Source organism: Lampetra planeri, unplaced genomic scaffold (assembly GCF_965212315.1).
Source record: "Lampetra planeri unplaced genomic scaffold, kcLamPlan1.2.h2 scaffold_115, whole genome shotgun sequence".
NCBI lineage: Eukaryota > Metazoa > Chordata > Hyperoartia > Petromyzontiformes > Petromyzontidae > Lampetra > Lampetra planeri.
Genome location: NW_027613862.1, coordinates 258,998 through 271,497, shown reverse-complemented (window position 1 = coordinate 271,497; position 12,500 = coordinate 258,998). Strand labels below are relative to the sequence as shown.

Sequence of the window (12,500 nt, the reverse complement as noted above, 5' to 3'; positions counted from 1 at the left end):
TTGGGGTTTAAGGTTAGAGGTTGGGGTTAGAGGTTAGGGTTGGGGTTAGGGGTTTAAGGTTAGAGATTAGGGCTTAAGGTTAGAGGTTACGGTTTAAGGTTATAGGTTAGGGTTAAAGGTTAGAGGTTAAAGGTTAGGGTCAGAGGTTATGGTTTAAGGTTAGAGTTAGAGGTTAGGGTCAGAGGTTAGGGTTTCAGGTGAGAGGTAGGGTTTAAGGTTAGGGTTAGAGGTTAGGGTTTAAGGTTATAGGTTAGGGTCAGAGGTTAGGGTTTAAGGTTATAGGTTAGGGTCAGAGGTTAGGGTTTAAGGTTAGAGGTTAGGGTGAAGAGTTTAGAATTTTGAGTCTACGGTTGTTGACCGCGGAGTTTGTTGTTAATCCATGACAGTTGTATTATTTTGTGGTTGCGGTGGTGCTGGGGGTTATATCGACGTTTCGGGCGCGCACCTCGTAGATGGGGAGGCTGTCGGAGTTCCAGGCGTCGATGCGTGACGCGTTGAGGTCCACGACCGTGACGGTCACGTGGGGGCACATGTGTGCGATGACACTGCAAGTGGGACCCCCCACGTAGCCCGCTCCAATGCAGCAAATCTTCTTCACTTGCTGTTGCTGCTGCGCTGCTGCTGCTGCTGCTGCTGCTGCTCCATTTCGTGAGGTGGCGTGGGTGGGGTGGGGTGGGGTTGACCCTCAACACTCTGTGGGGCAACACAGACAAAGGTGCCCGTGTAGGCTGAACAGGATGTTGGGGCAAGTGCTCTTAGCGAGCAGCAGCTCACAAAGACAAAGGTTCCCGCTCGTGTAGGCTCAACAGGATGTTTGGGGCAAGTGCTGCTAGCCAGTAGCATCTCACTCACAAAGACAAAGATCCCCCGTGTAGCCTCAACAGACTGCTGGGGCAAGTGCTCTTAGCGAGCAGCACCTCACAAAGACAAAGGTGCCCGCCCGTGTAGGCTCAACAGGATGTTTGGGGCAAGTGCTGCTAGCCAGTAGCATCTCACTCACAAAGACAAAGATCCCCCGTGTAGCCTGAGCAGACTGCTGGGGCAAGTGCTGTTAGCGAGCGGCACCTATGAAGGCCGGTACACCACGCCCGGCCGCCTTTGTCTCCCCAGTGGCGATGTTTACACACCATGGCACCAGTCGACCAAGGACCGGTTCAGATAATCGTCACCGGTGTTGGTCGTGGGCGGGAATCGAACTCGGGTGGCCGGGTTCGTAGCGCTAACCGCTCCACCACCGCTCCCCACACACACAGAGACACACGCACACAGACAGACACACGTATATAGACACACACAGACACGCACACAGACACACACAGCCACGCGCATATAGACACACACAGACACACGCATACAGACACACACACAGACACACACAGACACACAGCCACACGCATATAGACACACACAGACACACACACGCATATTGACACGCACACAGACACACGGACACACGCATACAGACACACATACAGACACACAGACACACGCATACAGACACACAGACACGCATACACACACGCACACACGCACACGGACACACGCACACAGACACACATACGCATATAGACACACACACACAGACACGCATACAGATACACACACAGACACGCGCACACGCATATAGACACACACACAGACACAAACATACACCCAGACACAGACACACCACACACAGACACACACCACACACACACAGACACACACACCGACACACAGACACACAGAAACACACGTTCATTCACAAACCTCGATAAAATTTGACAAAGATCCCCCGTATAGCCTTGAACAAACATTTGGGGCAAGTGCTGTTAGCGAGTAGCACCTATGAAGGCCGGCACGGCACACGAGGGGGTGGGTGGCCAGCACCACGCCTGGCCGCCTTTGTCTCCCCAGTGGCGATGTTTACTACACAACCGCACCAGGTACTCATTTGAGGCTGAGTCGACCTAGGGGAGGCCCAGGACCGGTTCAGATAATCGTCACTGGTGGTGTTGGCCGTGAGCGGGAATCGAACTCGGGTTGACCACTACACTACCGCTCCCCACACACACACGCACAGTTACACACACACAGTTACACACACAGTCACACACACACACAGTCTTACACACACACAGTTACACACACACAGTCACACACACAGTCACACAGACACACAGTCTTACACACACACAGTTACACACACACAGTCACACACACAGTCACACAGACACACAGTCTTACACACACACAGTTACACACACACAGTCACACACACAGTCACACAGACACACAGTCTTACAACAACAACAACCGCCATTCGCCACTAAGTGGCGGTGACGTCACCACGACGCTTGTGCCAGGCCATGTGCACCTTGAGGCCACGTGAAGTGTCGAACGCCCGCTGGCAGGAGGTCACGGGGCAGACCCAGCAGGTGCCACGGGTCGACTGACCGAGATGACCGAGATGACTGGCTGATGCACCACCTGTGCCCCCTACTGTGCCAACTTGCTGTGCTTTAGCCACCCGGCGCTCCGCTCGTTGTTGTGAGCGTCGCTCCTCCGCCCTCCGTTGTTGCTGGAGGGCGACTGCCTCCAACTGCCCAGTAGCGTCCTTCACGAGCCTCCTCCACAGAGGCCGATCTTGACACCGCTGGTACCAGTCATCGGCAAGTCCACTCAGCTCCACGTCCTCCTGTACCACATCACTCCATCTCTTCTCTAGCCCGTGCTGCGCCCGTTTAGCCCCCTCGATCCGGCCGAACAAAAGCTGTTTAGGCATGCGGTGGCTGGGCATGCGGGCTACATGACCCAGCCAACGCAGCCTTGCCTGCCGGAGGAGCTCACTGATGGGACTTTGCCCAGATCTTTCAAGGACTTGTGAGCTCCTCACACAATCCAGCCTGGTTAAACCCAGGATGGATCGTAGGCAGGCCAGCCTAAATGTTTCCAACCGGCGAAGATGCTCCACTAGGGGGGTCCACGTTTCGCAAGCGTAGAGAAGGGAGGGAATGACCGTGGCCGAGAAGACCTGAAGCTTCGTGCGGAGCGACAGACCAGGTAGCTTCCACACAGCGTTACGCAACCGATGAAAAGATATTGCCGCTCGACTGATTCGGAGTGAGACCTCTGCTGATAAACCGGAGCCGGTCATAAGCACACTGCCCAGGTATGGGAAACTCTCCACTCTCTCCACAACTGCCCCATCACCAATTGGGAGTTGTGGGGGTGGAGTGTCCGATGGTACAAAATACCCAGGCAGGTGCTTAGTTTTGGTGGGGCTGATGGTAAGGCCCCACCTCTTAGTGGCACGTTCCAGTCTCAGCAGCAGCGTCTCCAACTCCTCTTCTGAATGAGCAGCTATTACAGTCTTACACACACACAGTTACACACACACAGTTACACACACAGTCACACAGACACACAGTCTTACACACACACAGTTACACACACACAGTTACACACACAGTCACACAGACACACAGTCTTACACACACACAGTTACACACACACAGTCACACACACAGTCACACAGACACACAGTCTTACACACACACAGTTACACACAGTCACACAGACACACAGTCTTACACACACACAGTTACACACACACACAGTCACACAGACAGTTACACACACACACAGTCTTACACACAGTTACACACACAGTCACACACAGTCTTACACAGTGTTACATACACACAGTCTCACACAGTCTCACACACACACACAGTCACACACACAGTCTCACACACACACAGTCTCACACAGTCTCACACACACACAGTCACACACACACAGTCTCACACACACACAGTCTTACACACACACACAGTCACACACACACAGTCTCACACACACACAGTCTTACACACACACAGTCTCACACACACACAGTCTTACACACACACACAGTCACACACACACAGTCTCACACACACACAGTCTTACACACACACAGTCTCACACACACACAGTCTTACACACACACACAGTCACACAGACAGTTACACAGACAGTTACACACACACACAGTCTTACACACAGTTACACACACACAGTCTTACACAGTGTTACATACACAGTCTCACACAGTCTCACACACACACAGTCACACAGACACAGTCTCACACACACACAGTCTCTCGCACACACAGAGTTACACACACGCAGATACACACTCACACACGCACAGTCTCACACATTGTTACACAATCTCACACACACACAGAGTGACACACTCACACATGTAAACTTACACACACACAGAGTTACACACACGCAGATACACACTCACACACGCACAGTCTCACACAGTGTTACACACAGTCTCACACACACACAGTGACACACTCACACAGTCTCACACACACACAGTCTCACACACACACACACAGTGACACACTCACACAGTCTCACACACAGTGACACAGTCTTACACACTCACACAGTCTCACACACACACAGTCTCACACACACACACAGTGACACACACAGTCTTACACACACACAGTCACACATACACAGAGTGACACACACACACAGTTACACACTCACACAGTCTCACACACAGAGTGACACACTCACACAGGAACACACACAGTGACACACTCACACAGTCTCACACACACACACAGTGACACACACACAGTCTTACACACACAGTCACACATACACAGAGTGACACACACACAGTCTCACACACAGTTACACACTCACACAGTCTCACACACACAGAGTGACACACTCACACAGGTACACACACAGTGACACACACACAGTCTCACACACACAGTGACACACTCACACAGTCACACACACACACACAGTGACACACTCACACAGTCTCACACACACACACAGTGACACACACACAGTCTTACACACACACATACCGTGCAGGCATACACATTCTCACGCAAAGACAAAGGTCCCCCGTATAGCCTTCACCAGACTCAGGAGGAGGAAGCTGCATGGTTCTGTTCGCGAGGTAGCAGCCGAACACAAAATAAAAACACTCCTCGCTTTGGTCTACGGCAGACCAACTTCCTTGGCTCTCAACACGAGCTCACTGACACGAGCTCACTGACTCGCAAATTCACTTACCGACTCACTGACTCGCTCACTAACTCGCTCACTGACTCACTCGCACACTGACTCACTCACTAACTCACTCACTGACTCGCTCACTAACTAACTCGCTCACTAACTCGCTCACTGACTCACTCGCTTACGAACTCGCTCGCTCACTGACTCACTCACTCGCTCACTCACTGATTCACTCAACCACCCACTCACTCATTGACTCACTCATTCACCAACTCGCTCACTAACTAACTCACTCACTCACTCACCCACTCACTCACTAACTCACCCACTCACTCACCCACTCACTGACTCACCCACTAACTCACCAATTTACTAACTCGCTCACTGACTTACTGACTCACCCACTCACTAACTCACTCACCCACCCACTCACTCACTAGCGCGCTGATTTACTAACTCGCTCACTAACTCACCCACTCACTAACTCACCCACTAGCTCACCCACTCACTGACTCACCCACTCACTAACTCACCCACTCACTCACCCACGAATTCACTCACTCACCCACTCACTCACTAACTCACTCACTCACCCACTCACTCACTCACCCACTAACTCACTCACCCACTCACTCATCCACTCACTAACTCACCCACTAACTCACTCACCCACTCACCCACTAACTCACTCACCCACTCACTCACTAACTCACTCACCCACTAACTCACTCACCCACTAACTCACTCACCCACTCACTAACTCACCCACTCACTCACCCATTCACTCACCCACTCACTGACTCACCCACTCACTGACTCACCCACTCACTGACTCACCCACTCACTAACTCACCGATTTACTCGCTGGCTCACGGACTCACGAAGTCACTCACGAAGTCACGTCACTGGTGTGGCAGCCCCGAGTCTTCAACTCGCCTCGCCTTGCCAAGCAGCTCCACTCAAGTGATGATGTGGCCCGCGGATCGCATTGAAGGGTCCCTTTATACCCAGAAGTTGACGCCTCGCAAAGACGGGGGGGCTAGAGGGGGGTGGGGGAGAGGGTGGGTGGGGGGGAGAAGGGGGGGGTGGGTGGGGGGAGAAGGGTGGGTGGGGGGGAATAAATGTGGGTGGGGGGGAGAAGGGGGGGGTGGGTGGGGGGAGAAGGGGGGGTGGGTGGTGGGGGGAGAAGGGGGGGGGGAGAAGGGTGGGGGGAGAAGGGGGGGTGGGGGGGGGAGAAGAAGTGGGGGGGAGGGGGGTGGGTGGGGGGAGAAGGGTGGGTGGGGGGGAATAAATGTGGGTGGGGGTTTGGAGAAGGGTGGGTGGGGGGGAGAAGGGGGGGTGGGTGGTGGGGGGGAGAAGGGGGGGGTGGGTGGGGGGGAGAAGGGGGGGTGGGTGGTGGGGGGAGAAGGGGGGGGTGGGTGGGGGGGAGAAAGGGGGGGGTGGGGGGAGAAGGGGGGGTGGGTGGGGGGGGAGAAGAAGTGGGGGGGAGAAGGGGGGGTGGGTGGGGTGAGAAGGGTGGGTGGGTGGGTGGGAGAAGGGGGGGGGTGGGGGGGGTTAGCTAGGCTGGTGTGTGGTGGGTGTGATGATGATGATGATGTTAGCTGGCCAAATGTACTGAGTCGGTTGCTTGATGTCACTGTGTGTGTGTCACTGTGTGTCACTATGTCACTGTGTGTGTCACTATGTCACTGTGTGTGTCACTGTGTGTGTGTGTGTGGGGAGCGGTGGTGCAGCGGTTAGCGCTACGCTGCGCTACAAACCCGGCGACCCGGGTTCGATTCCCGCTCACGACCCAACACCACCAGTGACGATTATCTGAACCGGTCCTGGGCCTCCCCTAGTTCGACTCAGCCTCAAATGAGTAGCTGGTGCAGAATGTGCAAAACATCGCTACTGGGGAGACAAAGGCGGTCGGGCGTGTTCATCGGCCACCCTCCACTGATCGTGTGTCACAGCGCCGGCATTCCTGTGTTCTCGCTCACAGAAACTTTGCCCCAACAGCTTGTCACGGCTATCATGAGGTGTGGCTGGGTGGGTGGGTAGGTCCTGATCCTTCGCCTTGAGTAAGCACACTCGTTGCGTCACGTGCCAAGATCAATAACGCTTCGCGATCGATTGTCGTCATCATTGTCATCATCGTCGTCATCATCGTCGTCATCATCGTCGTCATCATCGTCGTCATCATCGTCATCATCATCATCACCATCATCACCATCATCGCCATCATCACCAACATCACCATCACCATCATCATCACCACCATCATCACGTGGTAATTATTATCAGCAAAGTCCTCGAGACGCGTGATGTTGATTCTTAATGTGGAGCGGGTGGGGTGGGGGACCGGAGAAAAAAAATCCACGCGACCACGGGGAGAGAGAGAGACACGCAAACTCCAAATATACAGCAGCAGGCATCGTCAGGGTCGGGATCGAACCCACGACCTCCTGTAGACCAGGCGAGGTAGTTAACATCTCACCACAGGGAGAGAGAGAGAGACACGCAGACTCCAAATATACAGCAGCAGGCATCGTCAAAGTCGGGATCGAACCCACGACCTCCTGTAGACCAGGCGAGGTAGTTAACATCTCACCACAGGGAGAGAGAGAGAGACACGCAGACTCCAAATATACAGCAGCAGGCATCGTCAGGGTCAGGATTGAACCCACGACCTCCTGTAGACCAGGCGAGGTAGTTAACATCTCACCACAGGGAGAGAGAGAGAGACACGCAGACTCCAAATATACAGCAGCAGGCATCGTCAAAGTCGGGATCGAACCCACGAGCTCCTGCATACCAGGCGAGGTAGTTAACATCTCACCACAGGGAGAGAGAGAGAGACACGCAGACTCCAAATATACAGCAGCAGGCATCGTCAGGGTCAGGATTGAACCCACGACCTCCTGTAGACCAGGCGAGGTAGCTAACATCTCCTAGCCACCGTGATGATGATGATGAGAGAGAGACACGCAAACTCACAAATAAACCGGACGAGATGTTACCGCAAAAGTGCCAATTAAGCTTGTTGACGTCTATTGCGGCCAAAACCGGTTTTTACCGGTTTATTTAAATGTTTATGGCAGGGGGGGGGTCCCTTTGAAGGGCCCCGCTCCGTAGACACGCCCTGGTCACGTGGCGGACTGCCACTGTGACGTCACGGGGCCAAACCCATGAACCGCGTCACGCATGTGAACACACGCGCGTCACGCATGCTTCAAGCATGTTAGACCCCGCGCGCGCAGACGTCACAAAGACAAAGGCACAGCATTTTTCCCACCCCCCCCCCCTCCGGTATAGCCTTAACAGACTGTTGGGGCAAGTGGTGTTTAGCGAGCAGCTACGAGGTGGGTGGCCAGCACCACGCCCGACCGGGTACCCCACGCAGACACACACACAGAGACACACACACAGACACAGAGACACACACACAGACACAGAGACACACACACAGACACAGAGACACACAGACACACACAGACACAGAGACACACACAGAGACACACAGACACGGAGACACACACAGAGACACACAGACACGGAGACACACACAGAGACACACAGACACACACACACAGAGACACACACACAGACAGACACACACACACAGACACACACACACAGACACACACACACAGACACACACAGACGCACACAGACACACACAGACGCACACAGACACACACACACAGAGACACACACAGACACACACACACAGACACACACACACACAGAGACACACACAGACAAAGATCAAATATAAAGATCCCCCGTGTAGCCTTAACAGACTGTAGGGGCAAGTGCTGTTAGCGAGCACCTATGAAGGCCGGAACGGTACATGAGGGGGTGGGTGGCCAGCACCACGCCCGACCGCCTTTGTCTCCCCAGTGGCGATGTTTACACACCGCACCAGGTACTCATTTGAGGCTGAGTCGACCTAGGGGAGGCCCGGGACCGATTCAGATAATCGTCACTGGTGTTGGCCGTGAGCGGGAATCGAACCCGGGTCGCCGGGTTCATAGCGCAGCGCGCTAACCGCTGCACCACCGCTCCCCTACAACAACAACCGCCATTCGCCACTACGTGGCGGTGACGTCACCACGACGCTTGTGCCAGGCCATGTGCACCTTGAGGCCACGTGAAGTGTCGAACGCCCGCTGGCAGGAGGTCACGGGGCAGACCCAGCAGGTGCCACGGGTCGACTGACTGAGATGACCGTGATGACTGGCTGATGCACCACCTGTGCCCCCTACTGTGCCAATTTGCTGTGCTTTATCCACCCGGCACTCCGCTCGTTGTTGTGAGCGTCGCTCCTCCGCCCTCCGTTGTTGCTGGAGGGCGACTGTCTCCAACTGCCCAGTAGCGTCCTTCACGAGCCTCCTCCACAGAGGCCGATCTTGACACCGCTGGTACCGGTCATCGGCAAGTCCACTCAGCTCCACGTCCTCCTGTACCACATCGCTCCATCTCTTCTCTAGCCCGTGCCGCGCTCGTTTAGCCCCCTCGATCAAATGCTGTTTAGGCATGCGGTGGCTGGGCATGCGGGCTACATGACCCAGCCAACGCAGCCTTGCCTACCGGAGGAGCTCACCGATGGGACTTTGCCAGATCTTTCAAGGATTTGTGAGCTCCTCACACAATCCAGCCTGGTTAAACCCAGGATTGATCGTAGGCAGGCCAGCCTAAATGTTTCTAACCGGCGAAGATGCTCCATTAGGAGGGTCCACGTTTCGCAAGCGTAGAGAAGGAAGGGAATCACTGTGGCCGAGAAGACCTGAAGCTTCGTGCGGAGCGACAGACCAGGTAGCTTCCACACAGCGTTACGCAACCGATGAAAAGATATTGCCGCTCGACTGATTCGGAGTGAGACCTCTGCTGTTAAACTGGAGCCGGTCTTAAGCACACTGCCCAGGTTTGGGAAACTCTCCACTCTCTCCACTCTCTCCACTACTGCCCCATCACCGATTGGGAGTTGTGGGGGTGGAGTGTCCGATGGTACAAAATACCCAGTGACACACACACAGTGACACACACATAGACCACAGCCATACACACAGACACACACACATAGTGACACACACGCACACACACACAGTGACACACACACACAGTGTCACACACACAGTGACGCACACAGACACACACGCAGTGACACACACACAGTGGCACACAGACACACAGTGACACACACACACAGTGACACACACACAGTGACACAGACACACACACAGTGACACACACAGTGACACACAGTGACACACACACAGTGACACACAGACACACAGTGACACACACACACAGTGACACACACACACAGTGACACACACAGTGACACAGACACACACACACAGTGACACACACAGACACACACAGACAGTGACACACACAGACAGTGACACACACACAGACACACACACACAGATACACACACAGTGACACACACACAGACACACACACAGACACACACACAGCGACACAGACACACACACAGCGACACACACACAGCGACACACACACAGACACACACACAGTGACACACACAGACACACACGCACATAGTGACACACACACAGTGACACACACGCGTGGTTTACACATTCCCCTCCATCGCTCACTAAATTGGCTCTTTCCGGCCTCTGGCACAAGGTGACGTAACGACCCCACTGAGCGGACACACCACGTGGTTCTTATTTGCCCTGTGGTGCGTGTGCGCGCGTGTGTGTGTGTTCGTGTGTGTGCGTCTGTGTGCGTGTGTGTGTTCGTGTGTGCGTGTGTGTGTGCATGTGTGCGTGTGTGTGTGCGCGTGTGTGTGCGCGTGTGTGTGCGCGCGTGTGTGTGTGCGTGTGTGTGCGTGTGTGTGTTCGTGTGTGTGCGTGTGTGCGTGCGTGTGTTCGTGTGTGTGCGTGCGCGTGTGTGTGTGTGCGTGTGTGTGTGCGTGCGTGTGCGCGTGTGCGTGCGTGTGTGTGCGTGTGTGCGCGTGTGTGCGTGCGTGGTGTGCGTGTGTGTGCGTGTGCGCGTGTGCATGCGCGTGTGTGCGCGTGTGTGTGTGCGTGTGTTCGTGTGTGTGTGCGTGCGTGCGTGTTTGTCTGCGTGCGTGTGTGTGTGTGTGCGTGTGTGTGTGCGTGTATGTGCGTGTGCGCGTGTGTGCGCGTGTGTGTGTGCATGTGTGTGTGTGTGTTCGTGTGTGTGTGCGCGTGTGCGTGCGCGTGTGCGCGTGTGTGTGCGCGTGTGTGTGTTCGTGTGTTCGTGTGTGTGTGCGTGCGTGTGTGTCTGCGTGCGTGTGTGCGTGTGCGTGTGTGTGCGCGTGTGTGCGCGAGTGTGTGTGTGCGTGTGTTCGTGTGTGTGCGGTGCGTGTGCGCGTGTGTGCGTGTGCGTGCGCGTGTGTGCGTGTGCGTGCGCGTGTGTGCGTGCGCGTGCGTGCGTGTGTGCGTGTGTGTATGCGTGTGCGTGCGTGTGTTCGTGTGTGTGTGTGCGTGCGTGTGTTCGTGTGTGTGTGTGCGTGCGTGCGTGTGTGCGTGCGCGTGTGTGCGTGTGTGTGCGCGTGCGTGCAGTGCCGGCCCGAGCCTCTTGGGGGCCCTAAGCAGAATTTGATTTGGGGGCCCCCCTCCCACCATCATTTATTCATTCATTCATTAATTCATTTATATCACTTGTTTAAGTTATTTAATTGTAAAAAAAAAAAACGATTCGGGGGCCCCCTGGTGGCCAGGGGGCCCCAAGCAGCCGCTTAGTTCGCTTATGCCTCGGGCCGGCCCTGCGTGCGTGTGTGCGTGCGCGTGCGTGTGTGCGTGTGTGTGTGCGTGTGTGCGTGCGCGTGTGCGCGTGTGTGCGTGTGTGTATGCGTGTGTGTATGCGTGTGTGCGTGCGCGTGTGTGTATGCGTGTGTGCGTGCGCGTGTGTGTGTGCGTGCGTGTGCATGCGCGCGCGCGCGTGTACGTGTGTGTGTGTGCCTAACACGCAAAGACAAAGATCCCCCGTATAGCCTCTGGGGGCAAGTGCCATTCGCAAGCAAGGGACCGCGATGCGAGTGGGTGGCCAACACACCAGCACGCCCGGCCGCCTTTGTCTTCCCACACCGAGTGCTAATGAGTTTTGAGGCCGAGTCGACCTAGAGGAGGCCCAGAACCGGTTCAAATATTCGCTGTTATTGAGCGGGAATCGATACTCGGGTCACCGTGTTTTGCAGCGCGCAGTGCGCTAACCACTGCGCCACCGCTCCCCACAAGGTACAGACAAAGATCCCCCGTGTAGCATTAACAGACTGTAGGGGCAAGTGCTGTTAGCGAGCACCTATGAAGGCCGGCACTGTGGCACACGAGGGGGTGGGTGGCCAGCACCACGCCCGGCCGCCTTTGTCTCCCCAGTGGCGATGTTTACTACACCGCACCAAATACTCATTTCAGGCTGAGTCGACCTAGTCATCTCCACGCCCTCATGTCACCACATGCAACGATGAATGTACCCGCTCAGCC

At 55.1% G+C, this 12,500-nt stretch overlaps 1 protein-coding gene across 1 annotated transcript in view; it reads right to left on the bottom strand.

The window, feature by feature from the left end:
- Positions 1-608, bottom strand: part of LOC144738753 (UDP-glucose 6-dehydrogenase-like) — a 13,873-nt gene extending 13,265 nt beyond the window's left edge. Inside the window, exon 1 of the mRNA XM_078621743.1 lies at positions 446-608. Coding sequence (XP_078477869.1) covers positions 446-532 — 87 coding nt within the window. The 5' untranslated portion in view covers positions 533-608. The remainder of the gene's footprint in view (positions 1-445) is intronic.
- Between the last annotated feature and the right edge of the window lie 11,892 nt (positions 609-12,500).